Consider the following 22,630-nt stretch of genomic DNA (forward strand, 5'->3'; position numbering starts at 1 on the left):
AATATCATCCTAAATGGAGAGAGTCCAAAAGCATTTCTCTTCAGATTGAGAACCAGACAAGGATGCCCTTTATCACCACTCTTATTCAACATTGTGCTGGAGGTCCTAGCCAGAGCAATTAGGCTAGATAAAAAAAAAAAAAAAATAGAGGGCATTCAGATTGGTAAAGAAGAAGTAAGAGTATCTCTGTTTGCAGATAACATGATCTTATACACAGAATACCCTATGGAATCCTCAAGAAAACTACTGAAAATAATAGAAGAGTTCAGCAGAGTATCAGGATACAAGATAAACATACAAAAACAAATTGTATTCCTCTACCGCAACAAAAAGAACATTGAGGAGGAAATCACCAAATCAATGCCATTTACAATAGCCCCTAAGAAGATAAAATACTTTGGAATAAATCTTATCAGAGATGTAAAAGACCTATACAAAGAAAACTACAAGACATTACTGTAAGAAACCAAAAGAGATCTATGTAAGTGGAAAAACATACCTTGCTCATGGATAGGAAGACTTAATGTTGTAAAAATGTCTGTTTTACCAAAAGCCGTCTATATATAGAATGCACTTCCAATCCAAATTCCAATGACATTTTTTACTGTGATGGAGAAACAAATCATCAACTTCATATGAAAGGGAAAGAGGCCCTGGGTAAGTAAAGCATTACTGAAGAAGAGGAACAAAGTGGGAGGCCTCACTCTACCTGATTTTAGAACCTATTATACCACCACAGTAGTCAAAACAGCCTGGTACTGGTACAACAACAGATACATGGACCAATGGAACAGAATTGAGAATCCAGACATAAATCTATCCACATATGAGCAGCTGATATTTGACAAAGGCCCAAAGTCGGTTAAATGGCGGAAAAGATAGTTTCTTTAACAAATGGTGCTGGCATAACTGGATATCCATCTGCAAAAAAATGAAACAAGACCCATACCTCACACCATGCACAAAAAGTAACTCAAAATGGATCAAAGACCTAAATATAAAATCTAAAATGATACAGATCATGGAAGATAAAAATAGGGACAATATTAGGAGCCCTAATAATGGCATAAACAGTATATAAGACATTATTAACACTGCAGAAGAGAAACTAGATAACTGAGCGCTCCTAAAAATCAAACACCTATGCTCATTCAAGGACTTCACCAAAAGAGTAAAAAGATCACCTACAGACTGAGAAAAAATTTTTTAGCTATGACATTTCCGATCATTGCCTGATCTCTAAAATCTACATGATAATTCAAAAACTCAACTACAAAAAGACAACCCAATTAAAAAATGGGCAAAGGATATGAACAGGCACTTCATTAAAGAAGACATTCAGGTAGCTAACAGATACATGAGGAAATGCAATCATTTAGGCATTAGAGAAATGCTGATCAAAAGTACAATGAGATTCCATCTCACTCTAACAAGGCTGGCATTAATCCAAAAAACACAAAATAATAAATGTTGGAGAGGTTATGGGGGACTGGAGCACTTATACACTACTGGTGAGAATGTAAAATGGTACAACCACTTTGAAAATCAATTTGGCGTTTCCGTAAAAAGCTAGAAATAGAACTACCGTATGATCCAGCAATCCCACTCCTTGGAATATATCCTAGAGAAATACGAGCCTTTAAACAAACAGATATATGCACACCCATGTTTATTGCAGCACTGTTTAAAATAGTAAAAAGATGGAAGCAACCAAGGTGCCCATCAACGGATGAATGGAGAAATAAATTATGGTATATTCACAAAATGGAATACTACGCATCGATGAAGAACAGAGATGAATCTGTGAAACATTTCATAACGTGGCAGAATCTGGAAGGCATTATGCTGAGTGAAATTAGTTGCGAAAGGACAAATATGGTATGAGGCCACTCTTATAAGAACTCAAAAATAGTTTAAACAGAGAAGAAAATATTCTTTGATGGTTACGAGAGAGTGGGGAGGGAGGGAGGGAGAGGGGTTTTTATTAATTAGATAGTAGACAAGAACTGTTTTAGGTGAAGGGAAAGACAACACACAATACAGGAGAGGTCCACACAACTGTACTAAACCAAAACCAAAGAAATTTCCTGAATAAACTGAACACTTTGAAGGCCAGCGTAGCAGGGGCAGGGGGCTGGGGACCTTGGTTTCAGAGGACATCTAAGTCAATTGGCATAATAAAATCTATTAAGAAAACATTCCGCATCCCACTTTGGAGAGTGGCATCTGGGGTCTTAAACGCTAGCAAGCTGCCATCTAAGATGCAGGAATTGATCTCAACCCACCTGGATCAAAGGAGAATGAAGAACACAATGACACAAGGTAACTTTGAGCCCAAAAGACAGAAAGGGCCTCGTAAACCAGAGGCTATATCAGCCTGAGACCAGAAGAACTTGATGGTGCCTGGCTACAAGCAATGACTGCCCTGACAGGGAACACAACAGAGAAACCGTGAGGGAGCAGGAGAGCAGTGGGATGCAGACCCCAGATTCTTGAAAAAGAGCAGATTTAATGGTCCGACTGAGACTAGAAGGACCCCAGAGGTCATGGTCCCCATACCTTCTGTTAGCCCATTACAAGAACCATTCCCAAAGACAACTCTTCAGGCAGGGATTGGACTGGACTATGGGATAGAAGATGATACTGGTGAAGAATGAGCTTCTTGGATCAAGTAGACACATGAGACTACGTGGGCAGCTGCTGTCTGGAGAAGAGATGAGAGGGCCAAGGGAGGCAGAGGCTGGCCGAATGGATGTGAAAATAGAGAGTGAGGGAAGGAGTGTGCTGTCTCATCAGAGAGAAAGCAACTAGGAGTATATAGAAAGGTGTATATAAGTTTTTGTATGAAAGACTGACTTGGTTTGTAAATTTTCACTTAAAGCACAATAAAAGTTAAAAAAGAAAAAGAATCAAAAGTTTATAAAGCATTTTAAATCAGTGTTTAGAATTTCTAAAATCAACTCTATAAAAATTGTTCATAATACCTATGTTACTTATGAAAATGCTTTTACAAATACTTAGGACAGTGCCCAGTAAATGTTAACTGTAAGTGGCAGTAGTTGTAGTTAGTAAGTTTTATATTGTTTTGTTATTGTTTTTGTTTTTTTAAAGGTAGTTATTCTCCACACTTTCTGTTCTGTACGTCCTTGGAGTTCAGGTAGTTTCATACTCATCCAGAAGTTAATTTTGGATTAATTGAAGAGTATTTCTTGTTGTATTTTAATGCTCAAGGATTTGATGTACAGTAGTTATGTAACATCCTAAGATCATTGTAGACTGCCAAATTCATAGTTAAGAAAGTGATTGTACAGGTTCTAGGCTTTCTCCCAAATCATATTACTGCAGCGAGCTGCACGTTTCCTTTTCCTATCTTTTCAAAATTTTAAATTTCACACAAATTTTCTCTTATTTGATGGTCATTTTTTGTAAAGATGAAAACTCATTAATCCAAGGGAGACTGTAAGTAAAGCGTACCAAAGTTATTCAGAGACTCAGGTACTGGCTGGCCAGCTGGACACACGAGCACAGTGAGTTGCTCCAGGGCCCTGTGTCAGAGGCCCCTCAGTTCACAGTTGTGTTTGAAACCCTAAACCAACCCATTATGGGGTATTCAGGGTTACTCCTGAATACAAATACGGCTTTGGGGAAATGGATTGTATCATCCACCCCCTCTCAATAATCTTTTTTAGTATTTAATAACAAATATTATAAGTGATTGTTTCTCTTAATTGTGTTTTGTGTGATACTATCATATTCGTTGAAATTTATGTGTGATGATCCAAGTATTTGGCAAATTGTTAGAATCATTTTTATTCACAGGGCAACTTTATACCAAAAAATATACTTTATTGTATATATCATTACTTAGACTATTTATATTAACCTTTATGATTTTCAGCCCAGTTAATCTTTTCTAGTTCCCTAAAAAAAAATTCCCTAAGATATGATTAAATATTTCCCATGATGCAGCCATCTGTCTCATGATAATGTACCCAGGTCCCAGGGGCCTTTATAGATAACTTCTTGTAAATCTGCAATTGTTTGTCTCCATCGAAAATACATTTTGAAAAGAGCTTTCTAGATTTTTATTTATGCCTGACTTTTTGGACAGCTTTTGTTTCATTTGTTGTTCATCTCAATTATTATTTCAGACCCTATAAAATATTTATTATTCTTAAAAAATCCATGTGATTAGCATTGTTTATATACTAGTCACTGAAGGATAAGCATAGTGTTTTGAACTTCTTACTGTTGTTTCCTGCTTGCTTATGACCGTATTTATGTATTTATACATTCAACAAATGTTTTGTTTTAGGCAGCAAGGATACAGCAGTGAACAAGACAAAGTCCCTGATGGAGGAAAATAACCAATAAATTAGAAAAATAGTGTTTCGTATTTCAGAAGTGAAAAGTACAATAAAGGAAAGTAAAATAGGATAATGGGCTACAGAGTAATGGGAGTGGGTTAACTGCGTTAAGTAAGGTGGTCCATAAAGGCCTCTTTTATCAAGATAACCTAGGAACAGAAACCTAAATGAAGTAAGGGCATGAGCCGTGGAGGTAGCACTCAGGTCAGTTTTTGAAGCAGAGGCAGCAGCAAGTGTAAAAGCCGTGAAATGGGGATATTCTTGGCATATTCAAGAAAATACTAGGAGATCAACATGACTAGCAGGGTGAGCAAAGAGGAGAGTGGTAGGAAATTAAGTCTGAGAGGTATGGGGACCAGATTATGTAAGACCTTAAAGAACAGTTGTGAGCAGAAGGTGATCTGGTTTATGTTTGAAAGGATCACTTTGGCTGCATGTGGGCGAATGAGGAACTTTTAAACTTTTTGGTTAATGACAGCCCCAGTCCCAGCGAGAAATACGTATTATATCATAGCCCAATTCCACTTTATTCTTCGTTCAGTTACGTGAGTGGTAATGTTGTCTCTGATTTAATAGAGTTTCCTTGTGAATATAACAAAAGGATTCTTGCCAAGTTGTTGCCCAAGAAATGCTGCCCAGGTGACATGTTATAAATGCAGTGAAATGAAGACTGAGATACTGTTTGCAGAAGGCACAGCATACATGATCCCTAACTCTGAGACTTCTCCCCCCTCCCCACCCCCAAATTTTGGAGAAATCCAAGACTTTCATGTGAGATCAGGTCAACACTAGAATATTATTAGAAACAATAATGGACCCTCCTGTCCAATCCTTTGATACCCTGGGGAGTGGGAGCAAGTAAAGTGAATCTCACCACACTTAATCTTGACAGCCTCCAGGTGGAGAGCTCTAGGAGAAGAGTGCTCTAGGGGTATGGTGGGCTCTGGACATTGGCCCAGGGAAACCCTCAGCAGAAATTGGCTCACTGCAACCAGTCCCCACAGTGGCTACTTGTGAAGTGACTGCATACACACCACTCATTCCCTCTATGTCGACACCCACTGTTAAATAAAAAGTTTAATAAAAGACTCACAGATAAAAACGTGCCATTAGACCTTTACTGTCCAGAACTCTTTAAGATATTGTTTAGAAGCCTTAGTCTTGTAGTAAATTGCAAAGAATGAAAAATGGCAGACCTGTAACATATGGTCCTTTCAGGCAGGTTAAAGATTTGATACCAAGAATAGATTTGATCTTTTTTTCTTCCCATAAATAATGGTGTTGGTAGATGATATAGAAGAATGAGGTTGATATCCAGAGCATAGAAAACGGGCAATGTAACAAAAACACTTCAGATTCTAGTTTAAGTAAGTATAATTTTGTTAACATAAATGTATTCCACCTCTGTTTTATTTTAAAAGGGTCTTGGGGGGTGTAATTATATTTGTTTTTCAGAAGAATGTTGTCATTATAGCTGTTACATCTAAAAAAAAAAAACTTTTTTTGTTTTTTTTTTTTTAGTTACATCTGTGCCACGTTTAACATTAGATTAAAAATACGTCTGGAAATTTTGTTTTCCTGTGGCCATTTTTTTCATGGCCATTACCCTTCTGCACAGAATAAATATTTGTTAAAATATTTGTTAGATATTATAGTCCGTATTACTGTAATAGGATATAAATTATGTGTATGTGTGTATAGCTGTAGATATATATATAGACACAGGTACATAGTAGTATCCAATACTTAAAAACCCATTGCTGTTGAGTCAATTCCAATTCATAGCAACCCAATAGGACAGAGTAGAACTGCTCCATAGGGTTTCCAAGGAGCAGTTGGTGGATTCGAACTGCTAGCCCTTTGGTTAGAAGCCAATCTTTTAACCACTGTGCCACTAGGGCTCCACCCAATACTTAGGCCACAGTAATTATTGAGTAACATAAATACTAAATGTTTTTAAATGCTCTAATTTTTATTTCCAAGTAAAAGAATGTTAGATTTAGAATGTAGATTGCCTCTACTGAGGTAGAATAATATGATGCTTTAGACAGGAAAAACGTTGAGAAACTACCTTTTTACTAAACATTAGTGGTGAAAGCTTCGTATGTTTTAGGACTATTTTGTACCTTCCTTTCCCTCAAACCAATATACAAAGACGGCAACCCCATCCTGAGCACAGCAAAGCCCAGTGTCTTCCTTGTGACAGTAATCAAGCATTAATCTTTCAGTAAAAGGGAAGAGCTGGTGGTTGGGTGAGGCTTAGGGATAGGAAAAAGTATTTTTTGTTCACATTGCATGATAAAACCAAAGTTCAGACCTGTTTCTGTCAAGTCAGTTTCGACTCATAGTGACCCTATAGGTCAGAGTAGAACTGACTGCCCCATAGAGTTTCCAAGGAGCACCTGGTGGATTTGAACTGCCAACCTTTTGGTTAGCAGCTGCACGTAGCACTTAACCACTACGCCACCAGGGTTTCCATAGTAACAAATAAAACAATTAAAAGCTTAACATTTTGCATTCTAAATCTGTGAAATAAGTATTACATCATAATGCCTACTAATGCCTACATGGTTTTATCAAAATGCTCACATTGAAACATTCTCTCTTTCTTTCTCTCTGGGGCTCTCTCTCCCACCTGTCCAGAATTTCAGAAATGCATTCCCATGCCCTAGTAGATTTTTACTCTCTATCTATCTCAAGAAAGCATTAGGGGGAAAAAAAAATTTTTTTTGTCGTCTACTTTACCTACCCCTCCCTCTTTTTAGAAAATAATAACAAAAAATTAGGTTTGTAGTATGGAACCAAAGGGAAGAAGTCAAGGAATGTGTAGTAGCATTGATTCAAAGGCTTCAAAAATATTTAGGACAGCCTGCTTGTTCATCCAGGCAATTAGCACTGAGAAAGTAGGACTAAGGAATGGGACGGAATATTCAAAACTCTTTGGGCATATAAAACTATACCCTATTTACGTGTCTACACCTTCCCAGATCCTAGCTATATATAGATACAAAATCAGTATGACAAAGCTTAAATCATGAATTCAGATAGCTAATCCAGTCATGAAAACTAATATAAAAATAAGAAAAATATTAAAAATAAATAAATCACCTCTTAAAGCCTTCAGACCATCCTCCGTAAACTCTATTTTTATGTAATGCAATAAAAAAATGTAAGCACTAAATATGCTTATTCATACTGCATGTAGTCCTGCCTGTCGTTTAGATAATCTGGTAAATGTGGAGAATCTAGAGAATTAGCAGGATAGCTTTTCTCTGGTGGATAGCTTTCTAGTTTCCCTGTAAATTACTGATATGAACTTAAGCATAAAATTTATGTAACTATTTTATGATTCTTTTGCTAGAAAGTATATTTAATTCCTTAATACTATAATAAACCATGAGAACATAATTAGATTGAATATGTAGGCCCTATTGTCTTTTTCATCCTGTTCAAATAGAAATATTCGCATCATAGTCACTGTAGCAAAACTGCATTTTCATATTTTATCCTTTTGCATTTGTTCCTCATTTCTTGTTTCAAAAACACAAGGATGTTTGCAATTATGAAGTTTTTCATTGAAAATAATTATCATCAGGCCTAAGTGTTACAATGCATTGTTTTTCTTTCTGTTGATTCTAAGAATTACTAAAAAGAAGCATTTTGGAAAAATCTTAATACAGTAAAATATGCCAGCGCTGGCTTTAATCTTTGGAATGTGTTGCAGCACACTTCCATACAGGTCATCTCACCTGTTTTTTTGTTTTTGTTAAAATGTTCAATTCAGGTTCTACATGGTCAGCTATTATGAGCGGAATCACAGAATAGCAGTTGGAGCTCGCCATGGTTCAGTGGCCCTGTACGACATCCGGACTGGAAAATGTCAGGTAAATAAATCATTGTGACTTCCGCTCCATAAAGTATGGAAGTTATTGAAAGGAGAGAGAGACTGAGCACTTCACTAGTTGACATGCTGAGCTGCTGGAACATTATGGATAATGCTAAAGGGATCAATAGTTTAATGAAGGACTCAAAGAATATAGAGCCCTACTGTCTTTATTCACTGGGACTGAAGGGCTGCCCCAGATGGGTTAATAACAAAGCCCAGAACCAGGGGTTCCTGCTCGCAAACTACTTTGCAGTAAATCATATCCTTTTCTTAAACAAAGTTTCCTAATTTTCTTACTTATTTTTGTCGTATGTTTTCTGAATAAAGTTTGATGATGTGTTATTTTGATATAATGGTGAACAAAAATTAATTTTCTGACTACTAATTAAAGTGAGATATTTAGCAGTTAGGGACAATCATCTAGTCAGAGTCCATTAAAAAGGAGAAATCTTCACAATAGCATTTATTGTGGCTCCATAAAAAGGAAATTGGTGTTCTATTTGAAATAAAAATAATAATTTTTTTTACAACATTTTGTTGTTTGTGAAAATTTATTCTATAATTTTCTCACTTGATTCTCAAAATATACCAGTTGTGTGGACAGGGCAAGTCTTATCACCACTTTAGATACAAGGGAATCAAAGCTTAGGTACTTTAAACCTCCTTTTCCCAGTGTCACACTGCTGATTAATAGCAAACCTAAGTCTAGGCTCTACTGTGATCATGGAAAATTGATAATGCTCATTGGTAAACCCTCCACATGTCTGTCAGTTTGTCATACTGTGGGGGTTTTCGTATTGCTGTGATGCTGGAAGCTATGCCACCGGTATTCAGATACCAACAGGGTCACCCATGGTGGACAGGGTTCAGCTGAGCTTCCAGGCTAAGACAGACTAAGAAGAAGGACCCAGTGGCCTACGTAACGTTGTCTGATATAATGCCAGAAGATGAGCCCCCCAGGTTGGAAGGCACTCAAAATACAATGGGGGAAGAACTGCCTCCTCAAAATAGAATTGACCTTAATGACGTGGATGGAGTCAAGCTTTTGGGACCTTCATTTGCTGATCTGGCATGACTCAAAATGAGAATAAGCAGCTGCAAACATCCATTAATAATCAGAACCTAGAAGGTACGAAGTATGAATTTAGGAAAATTAGAATTTTTCAAAAATGAAATGGAATGCATAAACACTGATATCCTAGGCATTAGTGAGCTGAAATGGACTGGTATTGGCCATTTTGAACCGGACAATCATATGGTCTACTATGCTGGGAATGGCAACTTGAAGAAGAACAGCATTTCATTCATCCTCAAAAAGAACATTTCAGGATCTATCCTGAAGTACAACACTGTCAGTGATAGGATAATATCCATGCGCCTACAAGAAGACCAGTTAATACGACTATTATTCAAATTTATACACCAACCACTAAGGCCACAAATGAAGAAATTGAAGGTTTTTACCAGCTTCTGCAGTCTGAAATTGATCAAACATGCAATCAGGATGCATTGATAATTTACTGGTGCTTAGGATGTGAAAGGTGGAAACGAAGAAGGATCGGTAGTTGGAAAATATGGCCTTGGCGATAGAAACAATGCCGGAGTTCGCATGATAGAATATTGCAAGACCAATGACTTCTTCATTGCAAATACCTTTTTTACCAACATTAACGGCGACTATACACGTGGACCTCACCCAATGAAATACACAGGAATCAAATCGACTACGTCTGTGGAAAGAGACGATAGAAAAGCTCAGTATCATCAGTCAGAACAAGGCCAGGGGCCAACTGCAGAACAGACCGTCAATTGCTTATATGCAAGTTCAAGCTGAAACTTTAAACAAGTCCACGACACCCAAAGTATGACCTTGAGTATATCCCACCTGAATTTAGAGACTCTCTCAAGGATAGATTTGGCACGTTGAACACTAATGACCGAACGAGTTGTGGAATGACTTGAAGAATATCATCCATGAAGAAAGCAAGAGGTCATTAAAAAGATAGGAAAGAAAGAAAAACCAAAATGGATGTCAGAAGAGACTCTGAAACTTGAGCTTGAACGTCGAGTAGCTAAAGCAAAAGGAAGAAATGATGAAGTAAAAGAACTGAACAGGAGATTTCAAAGGGTGGCTCAAGAAGACAAAGTAAAGTATTATAATAACATGCGCAAAGAGCTGGAAATAGAAAACCAAAAGGGAACAACATGCTCAGCATTTCTCAAGCTGAAAGCACTGAAGAAAAAATTCAAGCTTCGAGACATAATAGTGAAGGATTCTATGGGGAAAATATTAAATGATACAGGAAGCATTAAAAGAAGATGGAAGGAATGCACAGAATCATTATACCAAAAAGAACTGGTTGATGTTTGACCATTTCAAGAGGTAAGATATGATCAGGATCCGATGGTACTGAAGGAAGAGGTCTAAGCTGCAGTGAAGGCACTGGTGGAAAAAAAGGCTCCAGGAATTGACAGAATATGAATTGAGATGTTTCAACAAATGGATGCAGCTCTGGAAGTGCTCACTCATCTATGCCAAGACATTTGGAACATAGCTACCTGGCTAACTGACAGGATGAGATCAGTATTTATGCCTATTCCCAAGAAAGGTGACCCAAACAAATGCAGATGTTATCTAACAATATCATTAATATCATATGTAAGTAAAATTTTGCTGAAGATCATTCAAAAGCAGCTGCAGCAGTATATCAACAGGGAACTGTCAGAAATTCAGGCCGGATTCAGAAAAGGATGTGGAACCAGGGATATCATTGCTAATGTCAGATGGATCCTAGATGAAAGCAGAGAATACCAGAAAGATGTTTACCTGTGTTTTATTGACTTGAAGAGGACTTGAAGCACTTACTGATGAAGATCAAAGACCACAAAGGATCATTATTGAACTAGAAATGCAGTAAAGCACGTCTCCAAGAACCTGCTGGAATTGGTTAACAGAGAGAATGTGACAATTTCCTAGCATGAGCAAAGACACAAGGATATGACATAAAAAATGTAGAAGAGACAATAAGCAAATTCACTTGACTTTAGGGTAGGAACTTTGACTTTAGAGGGGGTCACACTGCTGGGAAAATCTGCTGTGGCCTGTCCAGGGGACCGAGAGGAGCCCAAAGAGGAGAAGATCCATGGGACACAGGGAAAGCAGAAGACACATGGCTGAGGGAGTGAAGGGAGAGACATTCATGCCCCCTGCCCTTGTTATTAGACTGGCTAGAAAAGGATTGAATAGAAAAATGAAATCTCTTTCTCTTCTTGTGTTGGCTTCTCTCTTGTTTTTCTTTTTTTAATCAGTTTTCTTTGGACTTGTTCTTCTCAAACTAGGAGAACATGCAAAATCATAAGATAAATGTGACATATCTGTTAAAAAGCAAAGATGTCACCTTGAGGACTAAGGTGCACCTGTCCCAAGCCACGGTATTTTCAATTGCCTCATGTGCATTCGAAAGCTGGACAGTGAATAAGAAGACTGAAGAAGAATTGATGCCTTTGATTCATGGTGTTGGAGAAGAATATTGAGTATACCGTGGAGTGCCAGAAGAACAAACAAATCTGTCTTAGAAGTGCAGCCAGAATGGTCCTTAGAAGCGAGGATGACAAGACTTCTTCTTGTGTACTTTGAACGTGTTATCAGGAGGAACCAGTCCCTAGAGAAGAACATCATGCTTGGTAAAGTAGAGGGTCAGTGACAAAGAAGATCCTCAACGAGATGGATTGACACAGTGGCTGTAACAATGGGGTCAAGCATAGCAAAGATTATGAGCATGTCACAGGACCAGGCAGTGTTTCATTCTGTTGTACATAAGGTTGCTGTTAGTTGGTACCAACACTGTGGCACCTAACAACAACATCTGGATCATGAGTTTTGTTTATATCAGGGATCTGCAAACTATGATCCAAATCTGGCCTGCCGCCTGTTTCAGTAGATAGAATTATTTTGGAACACAGCCACTGTCATTCGCTTATGTACCATCTAGGACTGTTCTTACACTACAATGGTAGAATTGAATAGTTGTGCTAGCAAAGACTGTAGTCCACAAAGCTTAAAATGTTTATGGTACGGCTCTTCGCAGAAAATGTTTACTGCCTCCTGACTTAGATAACTGAGCAGAAGGAGTTAACTAATTTAACTGAAAAGTAATTTAAAACATTATAGTACAATATAATGGATCAGAAGAATGAGAAACTTCTGTTGGCTTGAATTCCATCTCCACCGCTTATTAATTTTATAGGCTTGGGAAATTTTCTTAACTTCCTTGAGCTGAAGTTTCCTCCTCTGTAAAATGGTGATAGAAATAGTGCCTGTTCCTGTGAGAAGTAAATAAGATAATTTATGTAAAACTCTTAGCACAATGCCTGCCAAGTAGTTAAAATAAACTTGGAAATACATTCCATTACAATTCAATTACATTAATTTTAGAGAATTTTAAAGATGAAACTTGAGGGGGTGTATATTAGTAGACCCTCAGGGATTCTCCACAGGGGTAGGAGTTCCTGCTCCTCAGCTGGGAGCACTTTGGTGGAAAAGCTGAAACAGCACTGCCTTAGGCCATGTGGAGATTTCCTTTCTGAAAGCAGCTCTAGCCTGTGGTGTTAGACTGAGTCTCCACTGAGTATGGAAATCAGAAACTTTGACATTCAGTGGTTAAAATCCCTCTGACACTGCATTTTTACTTGGCAATTGCTAGCAATTTAGGAATATACCTGACTCCAATTTTGCTTAATTAAATTTTAAAAGTGTCTACTTCCCCATGAAGTACTTAAATTTTGTTGATGGGAAGTGCTCTTGATAAGCAGACTAAGTTCCATGAGTCTCTTAGAGCTTCAGATATGTGTTTGCTTAACCCAGCAATGAAAATCCTCCCTCCAGCAATATTTGCCATTGGTTTGGCAGTCTTGCTAAACTATCGTATCTCACTGATTTTCTAATCCTTTCTGAATGCATTCATTGTCTTACTGCTGGCTACATGCAAGAGTCTCTAAGGCTCCTGTGTGCTAGTTTTCCTTATGAACTTTGTCCTGTGTCACTTGGAGGCGTCAGATCCATTTTGGCAAATCTAGACACGTATTTTCCTACCAGGCTTTGGTCTAGTGCTACAGAAAGAACAATGATGTATGAGAGAAAGATAGTGTGACTAAAGACTTCTCTAAATCATGATTTATTAAAATAACCATATTTTTGAAAATTGAAAATAAATTTCTTAAGGGACCTGTTCTTCTTGTTTGTTTTTAAAGTATTGTGTTGAGTTTATGATGCCGTTTACAATCAAAAGTTCAGTTTCCATAGGAGCTTTTTTTGTGTGTGTGCTTTAAATGAAGGTTTACAGAGCAAATTAGTTTCTCATTAAACAATGAACGCACATACTGTTTTGTGACATTGGTTGCCAACCCCACGATGTGTCCACACGGTCCCCTTCTCCTCCTTAAGTTCCCCTTTACTAGCTTTCCTGCCCCTTCCTGCCTTCTTGTCCTTGCCCCTGGGCTGGCCTGCGCATTTAGCCTCTTTTGTTTTATGGGCCTGTGGGATCTTTAGCTGAAGGGTGAACCTCCGGAGTGACTTCAATACTGAGTTAAAACGGTGTCCAGGGGCCATCCTCTGAGGTTTCTCCAATCTTCAGTAAGTGTGTTTGTGTGTGTGTGTGTGTGTGAGAGAGAGAGAGAGAGTTAGAATTCTGTTCTACATTTTTCTCCAGCTCTGTCTGGGACCCTCTATTGTGATCCCTGTCAGAGGGTGGTGGTAGCCCCAGGCACCATCTAGTTGCACTGAATTCAGTCTGGTGGAGACTGTGGTAGTTGTGGTCCATTAGTCATTTGGACTTATCTTTCCCTGTGACTTTGGTTTTCTTCATTCTCCCTTACTCCAGATGGGGTGAGACCAGTGGATCGTCTTAGATAGGCACTCACAAGCTTGTAAAACTCCAAATGCAGCTCACCAAAGTAGGATGTAGAACATTTTCTTTATAAACTGTTATGCCCCATACCACCTAGTGCCTGGTATATAGTAGATGTACAATAAAGTATGTGCTGACCAAATTAAAACCCTGAGTCTTTGGAGCAAAAAAATATACTATGACATGGATAATGAAAACAAAGTATGCCTTAATTTTGCCAAAAATACATTTGTAATTTGGATATAATTATATTTTGGTATCTTAGAATCATCTCATTAAATTATTGCTTTGCTAGAGATAATAGAATATTTGTTCAGTAGTAACATAGGGAATTCCTTTCCTAGAACTCATGAAGAATAGACCTATGTTTCTGTATTACAGCATGGCCAGGTCTGCCATAGGCCAGATAATGAAGGAAAAAATAGAAGCAGAGATTGATTAGATATATAAAACTGTGGTGACTGTGGTCTAGCTAGAAACCCCTTATACAGCAGGAAGTAAATCCTGGACTGCTGACTTTTCTGCAGAAGGCAGTGAGCCTGCAGTTTGAGCTCCTCTGACTTTGCAGATCCCTTTCTCCTTGTGGGGTGGATGATTTGGCCTCTGACCTTGCAGTTCTCTCGCTCCCTGTGGTGTGGATGCCTTGGCCTCTGACCTTCAGATGCACTCCTGAGGGAAGAGGGAGGAAATAGGGTACTATGTCCACCTGCTTGTACCACTGTCTTCTGAATGTCCTTTGTTCTCCTCTCATGCTCACTCAGTAGTATTGAAGTGGAAGAAATCTATTTTCTTTCCAAATCCATTTTCACCAGTCTTTAAACCTAACTTAACCCATCTTTGCGCAGCCTGGCTTACCTTTCTTCAACCAACAAGGCCTCAGCAACTGGTCCAGCCATGTTATATACAAGCATCTGCCGAGCATCTTCCTAAACTAACCAGAAAAGCCACAAGTACATTAAAGCGTATATGGAAGATTGCTTTATTGTCCTCCTATCAAGCCCCTCTTCCCTCTTTCCCGTTGTTTCCTCATCTGCAAAGTCATTTTGAGGACCAGTTTTATCAGCTTGTAGGGGAGCATCTGTTTGTATTTCATTCAGTGTGGCTCTAGGGGCCAGTCCAGGTTTTATGGGCCTGAAGCTTGTATAATTGGGGGAGGGGGCTTTAAGAAAAAGATATTAGGGACCTGTTCAAAAAAAAATTCCTTAACTTCGTGGCAAATCCACCCTTAAAGCCTCCTTTTAAAAATGTATTTTATAATCCTTTCTGTAGCTACTGTTCTTCTTCTGTCCTTGCCCTTACTATTGTATATATTGATTGCGTGGTCTACAGCAACCTCTACTCTGAGCCTCTGGCTCCCACCTATACAGAGCAACTGAAACCACACAAACCAACATTGCTAGGGCCCGCTTGCCAAGTCATTAGCAAGGGGTCCCTTGACCCCGTGGCATTGTGTAATAGAACTGACCTCCCTCTCGGTCAAAGGCTCTCAGTCCTGGCCTTACATAGCACTATCACCCGTCTTGGTTTTCTTTTTACTATACCCTTAGCTGGATTTCTTAATTTTTTGTGGTACCTTAATTTTGATTCTCATCTATCAACCACCCCGAGTACAGATTTCTTCACTCATCTGTTCTTCTCTTAACTTTGGCTGAGGATCCATACATTATTATTGACTCCAGTGCTCCCCTCTGAGTACTGAGACAGATCGGTGTCTACAGCTAAAAAAAGGCCTCCCTAAATTCCAGCCCCATGACTTTTAACTAGCTACTAGACATTTCCTTTTGGGCGTCTTGCCATTGTCTCATATTGCACATGTTGGCAAAATCTCTCGAGCCCCCACTCTCTCCCAACATCCTTTCCTAGCCTACCCTTTTCTGTCAGTAGCATAAAAACATAACAACAGTTCAAACCGCCTCTCCTTCACCCATCCATATCTAGTCACTGCGGTGAGTTAGCTTTTCCTTAGTAGTGTACCTAGAATCTACCCTTTTCCTCGGTTAACTGCCTAAATTAGGCCTTTGACCTCTTCTTCAAGGCATGTGAGATTTGATCATTCATAATCCCCTTGGCTTTTGAGATACCCTTTCTTCAATGACACCATTCTCTATCATTCCCTATTGTGGTCCTCTCCCAGGTTACATTGGAAGCATTCAAAAATATCTGTTGGATGATTTATTGCAAATACAATTAAGACTTCAGGAGATAACCATTTCCAATTTTATTTGTCTTTAGATAATATTGAAATTAGTCCGACCTCACTGAATATATACAACTACTATATACTCACGGAAACCCTGGTGGTGTAGTGGTTAAGTGCTACGGCTGCTCACCGAGAGGTTGGCAGTTCGAATCCGCCAGGTGCTCCTTGGAAACTCTATGGGGTGGTTCTACTCTGTCCTGTAGGGTCGCTATGAGTCGGAATTGATTCGACAGCAATGGGTTTTTTATATACTCATAGGTGAAGCACTCCTGGGGAACAAAATGCTGAGGGTAATCCACGTAGAAATAATAAACACTGGCTCTGTTTCCATTAATATTTCTATTGCAATTTATTTTTGACATTTATTTGAATTCCTTATACCCCCCGTAAGTTACATAGCCCTTTCCAAACTCTTATGCCCGTATATTTCTTAGAAAAATTATAGTTATTTCTTTTCTAATGTTTATAATATGCTAACTTTCATATTATCTAGAAATTTAATTGGCAAGCTATTTATTTCTTCCTACATTCTAGAGAAGGCTGGGTAGTGGGGCAGTTAAGAGAGCAGTTTCTGGAGTCAGATTGCCTGAGTTCAAATCCATGCTCAGCTTGTTTTTAGCTTTGTGGCGTTGGTTAAAGTGCTTAAACTCTGTGCTTCAGTTTCTTCTCTAAAATGGAGATAATAACCCTCACAGCATTGTGTTGTAAACTTTGAAAGAATAAACGTATGTAAAGCAAATGTTAGCTTATAGTCAGTACTCAAAAAGTGTTAGTCATCATCATTATTATTACGTAATCGTAGGTTAATTAAACGAAACAAAATCAGTCGACCTCATTCTGTTCCAGATCTGTTATAATTTTTTCTTAGGATTTTTTTGGCTTTTTTGTCCCTAGAACTGTTTGAATTAATCTTACAAGTAGAATGAATAGAATATCAAACCAAATAATTAGCAAATTTCAAGATTATACTTACTCATCTACTCTCATCTGTGTTAAATAATTGTCTCTTTATCCTGATTCTTTCCATAATACTAATCTATCTTCACACTGATATTTTTTCAGTGATTTTTGAAAAAATTATGAATATTACTTCCAATATTACTACTATGTTAGAGTCTTTCTGAGGAAAGTAATTTTAGACTGATTTTCAAATCCATTATTCGCAACTGCCAGCTTATCTGTTTGCATGTTTTTAAAATCTTATATTAATTTGGGGCCAGTAGGTTTTTTTCAAGAACTTTACTCCTGTGTAATTGTCCACATCTGTTTCCTCAGCATCCTTTTTAAGATATAAAAGATCAGGTCAATAACTCAGCCCATATGATTATTATTAACTTTCAGTTCTTCATTTGCTAGATGACATAATTTACTTTGTGGTTTTTCTTGCTTTCAGCAAAGATAATTGTGAATGTTCTCATTTTCTTTCTCTCTCATTTGTATATCATATTTTATTGTTTATCCTTTCATTACTTACTCTACTGAAATTCAGTCTAGTTTATTTATAAACTTAATTTTTACATAAGTCAGAAGCCTTTGTATGCTGCATAGGTGGCTGCTTGTATAACTCAAAAGGAAACTAGTTACAGTCTTCAGATGTGTTGTTATCTGATTTTTATTAGGCTTGGAATTGGTCTAAAATTTTTTCATTCTGCTTCATCTCCGGATCTGGCAGGCTATGGCCAATGCCCAATTCAATTTCTTCTTTTTGTCAACATGAAGCTTCCTGAAACAATTTTTTTTCTGACAAAAATATTGTTTCCATTGACAATAGTAATATACTGTTACCTGGCTAGTCAAAATCGAGTTGCGTAATTTTCCATTCCCCCTTGAGAAGTCTACATAGAATGCTTGAATGATAGACATTTACATGAGAATAAGGGAAGACAAAGACATGTAGTAACTGGTGAAAGAGAAAGACTTTTTCCCCTGGCATTCCACTTTTTTCCAAAATGAAATATATAGATTAATTCTTCAGATTATAAATGTAATTCATGTTCATTTAAAAAAACAAAACAACAGAAAAACCCACAAGAAATACCAAAATATTTAAAGTGGAAAAAGTCCAATGTAACCTGTCCTTAGAGTTAACTCCTGTGTCACTGTTTGTTGTAAATACATTGAGACTTGTTTCCAAGATATTATAAATACTCTCGCACCACCCCCCCATAATATAATACTTTTCTGTAGCCTGTTTTTATTTTTACTTAACAGTATATCATGGATACCTCTATGAGTCCACATATCTCATTCAACAATAGCAAATTGTATTGAGCACCTACTGTTAGCTGTGCTTTGTTGTCAGCATGAGGGTACAGCTGTAAGTAAAACAGACATAGACCCTGCTCTCATGGAGTTTGTATTCTAGTGAGAGGAGACAGAAAATACACTGAACAAGAAAATTTCAGATAGTGGTATAATACAGTGGGGCCACAGGCGTGACCACTTTGAAGGGGTGGCATTTAATCTGAGACTGTATGACCATCTAAAAGAAGAGTATTATAAGAAGAAGGAACAATTAGTGCAAAGACTAAAGTGAGAACAACTTGGGAGAGTTTCGGGATCGAATCATTGTGTTCCCCAGGGTTTTCACTGGCTGATTTTCAGAAGTAGATCACCAGTCCATTTTTCTTAATCCATTTTAGTCTGGAAGGTCTACTGAAATCTGTAAGCATCGTAACAACACGCACGCCTCCACTGACAGATGGGCAGTGGCTTCATACAAGATTGGCTGGGAATCAAACTGGGGTCTCTTACATGAAAGGTGAAAATTCTACCACTGAACCATCATAAAAAAGAAAAACAAACCCATTCCATCAAGTCGATTCCAACTCATAGCGACCCTATAGAACAGAGTAGAATTGCCCCATAGGGTTTCCAAGGCAATCTTTATGGAAGCAGACTGCCTCATCTTTCTCCCTTGGAGCAACTGGTGGGTTCAAACTGCTGACCTTTCTTTTCGCAGCTGAGCACTTTAACCACTGCACCACCAGGGCTCCTGAGCCACCATACCAAAAAAAAAACCAAACGCATTGCCATCAGGTTGATTCTAACTCATAGTGACCCTATAGGACAGAATAGAACTGCCCCATAGTGTTTCCCAGGGGTGCCTGGTAGATTAAAACTGCCAACTTTTTGGTTAGCAGCCAAACTCTAACCATTGCGTCACCAGGTTTTCCTGAACTGCCATAGGTGGTGAGAATTGCATATACCCCTGATACGGTTTTCTAACTTTTTGTCTTTATCTTTTTTGTTTAGTTACACATGTGGGTTGTTCCTAATTTCTAATTCATTTCAGAATTGTAAAATTGCATGCCCAGATTTTAGCAAGTTGTCTGAAAGTATATAAAGAAAATACTTCCAATTACTACTTTACACAGTATGGACTTAATTTACTGCTGTTTCGTACCTTGCCAAAGAAATTTAGCAGTTTCCTAAGCTGTTTTGCTTTTCTAACTTTTAAATGTTCAGCTCAAAATGTTTGCTTTACCCATTTAGTCATGTTTTCACCATTTTAATATTACTTATTTAATATTTATGCAGCTTTTTTACTGCCTCTTTTTATAAAGGAAAAAACTTCCATACACACCAAGAAAGAGCTGATTTTTTTTTTCTTAGCTTTTCCTGAAAAGAGCATTAAGATCTCAAATGATATTTTGACTTTGTGATATAAAATAAATCGGTAGGAAATATTGCCTGTGGTTAAGAGCTTGACTGCTAACCAAAAGATCGGCAGTTTGAATCCAGTAGCCACTCCTTGGAAACCCTATGGGGCAGTTCTACTCTGTCTTTTAGGGTCTTTATGAGTCAGAATTGACTGGACGGCAATGGGTTAATCAGTTAAAGTGACACAGTAGGTGGGGTGAAAGGTAGAGTAATGCCTATTATGACTAGTTATACTAAGGAGCCCTGGTGGCGCAATGGTTAAGTGCTAGGCTGCTAACTGAAAAGTCAGCAGTTTGAACCCACCAGCAGCTGTACAGGAGAAAAGACCTGGCAATCCGCTCCCATAAAGATTACAGCCTAGGAAATCCTATGAGGCACTTCTACTCTGTCCTGTAGGGTCTATAGTCAGAATCACCTCAATGGTACACAGTAACATACTAAAAAAAAAGGTAATCTGCTATTGGATGTTACTGTCATTGTTTTGGTAAAGAAGGCATCACTCAATGGAATTTGCAAAAACAATGGAAATACTAATTATTTAGGCAGTTCAGAGTACTCTGTTAGTTATTCTGGCAGACATAGAGACTTAATTTGCCAGTAAAGCCAGCAGAACCAAGACAGGTATGAAAGGCAACTCTGTAGGCCCCTCTCACCACGTTATAGCGGTTATAATCATAATAAAATGAACATCATTGAGAGACTCAAAAGGAGGGAATAAGCCACAACATAGTCTGAGGAGATTATGAAGATAAAGAGAGGAGGCCACTCTGAATCAGGGTTTGTTGGGATTTATATTCTCATAGACAAATATGAATCTATTTTTTCATTTTATTTATTTTGTTGTTGAGAATACACGCAAAACATAACCAATTCAACAGTTTCTACATGTACAATTCAGTGACGTTGATTGCATTATTCGAGTCATGCAACTATTCTCACCCTCCTTTTCTGAGTTGTCCTGCCCCCATTAACCTCAATTCACTGCCCCCTAAGGTTCTTATCTACCCTTCTGAGTTGCTGTTGTCATTTTGATCCCATTATGGAGTTTAAAAGAGCATAATGCCCAAGGCAAACCTATTTTTTGTTTGTTTGTTTGTTTGCTTGTTAAGCAGCTATTAGAGTTACCTCATTTTGCCCACACATTGGAAAGACTTAAGAACTGCTTATGTCAACCTGTGTATATTTCATATATGAAACAAAATTCTGACATTGACATATACCCACGTCAACTGACCTTCTTCCTGAAGACTGTTTTCAGGAACATGGTGGGTACCCCAATCTTATTACCAACTGCTTCCATTCACCCTTTTCAGCAGAGTTGAGAGTGAGGGTAGGAAAGGCATGGCTATAAGGAGACACCCAGAATTTGCAAACATCATGACCAGACATCACAAACCAACATATACTGCATAGTTACTATAACTAGATGTATAATAATATTGGGATGTTACATTTAAATAGGACTTAATAGTTTAAAAAGAGCTCTGATAGCACAGTGGTTAAGTACTTCAAACCCACCAGTCACTCCACTGGAGAAAGGTGAGACAGTCTGCTTCTGTAAAGATTCACAGCCTTGGAAACCCTGTGGGGCAGTTCTACTCTGTCCTGTAGGGTCACTATGGGTCAGAATTGCCTGAGTGTCAGTGGGATAATGATAATTATACTTTAATCCTCATCACATCCAAGTGATGTGTTACTATTATTATGCCCATTATACAGATGAGAAGGAATTTGTCAAGGATCACACATTTGGTATCTGTCAGGTGTGAACCTTGAACCCAGGTTATCTGCTTCTGAACATGGAGCTTTCCCCTCAATGGTGTATACTTGCATAAAGAATGTGCCCAATGCTCAACTCTTTCCTCTGTGTATCAAAAACTATGTAAATGTTTCCCCCGATATATGTGAATGGTTCATATTACAGCAATTTTCAAATTCTGTTTATACTGGGAATTACACAAATTTTATGTGAAAAAAACAGTTATATCAATGTTGTTGTTGTTAGGTTCCGGAGAGTCAGCTCTGACGCATAACGACCCTATGTGCAACAGAATGAAACACTGCTTGGTGTCCTTCATCATCCCCACAATTGTTGCTGTGGTTTAAGTTCATATTTGCAGCCACGTGTCAGTCCATCTGATCAAGGGTTTTTCTCTTCTTTCTTGACTCTCTACTTTACCAAGCATGATATCCTTCCCCAGGGACTGGTCCTTCCTGATAACATGTCCAAAGTATGAAACGAAGTCTCACGGTACTCACTCTAAGGAGCATTCTGGCTATACTTCCTCCAAGACAGATTTGTTCATCCTTCTGGGAGCCCATGGTATATTCAGTATTCTTTGCCAACACCATAATTCAAAGGCATCAATTCTTCTTCAGTCTTTCCTATTCATTGTCCAGCTTTTGCATGCATATAAGGTGATTGAAAATTCTATGGCTTGGGTCAAGTGCACCTTAATTGTCGAAGTGACATCTTTGCTTTTTAACACTTTAAAGAGGTCTTCTGTGGCAAATTTGCACATTGCAATACATCATTTGATTTCTTCACTGCTACTTCCATGGGCATTGATTATGGATCCAAGTAAAATAAAATCCTTGACAATTTCAA

The 22,630-nt window shown here is 38.1% G+C and overlaps 1 protein-coding gene across 3 annotated transcripts in view; it reads left to right on the top strand.

Annotated features, from left to right (window-relative positions):
* The window catches only part of WDR7 (WD repeat domain 7), a 412,772-nt gene that overhangs the window by 311,653 nt on the left and 78,489 nt on the right, over positions 1-22,630 (top strand). For all 3 annotated transcript variants that reach the window (XM_049901825.1, XM_049901822.1, XM_049901823.1), the window contains one exon: positions 8,152-8,251. In XM_049901825.1, the coding sequence (XP_049757782.1) occupies positions 8,152-8,251 (100 nt within the window). The remainder of the gene's footprint in view (positions 1-8,151; positions 8,252-22,630) is intronic.

The sequence above is a fragment of the Elephas maximus genome, chromosome 11, assembly GCF_024166365.1.
Source record: "Elephas maximus indicus isolate mEleMax1 chromosome 11, mEleMax1 primary haplotype, whole genome shotgun sequence".
NCBI lineage: Eukaryota > Metazoa > Chordata > Mammalia > Proboscidea > Elephantidae > Elephas > Elephas maximus.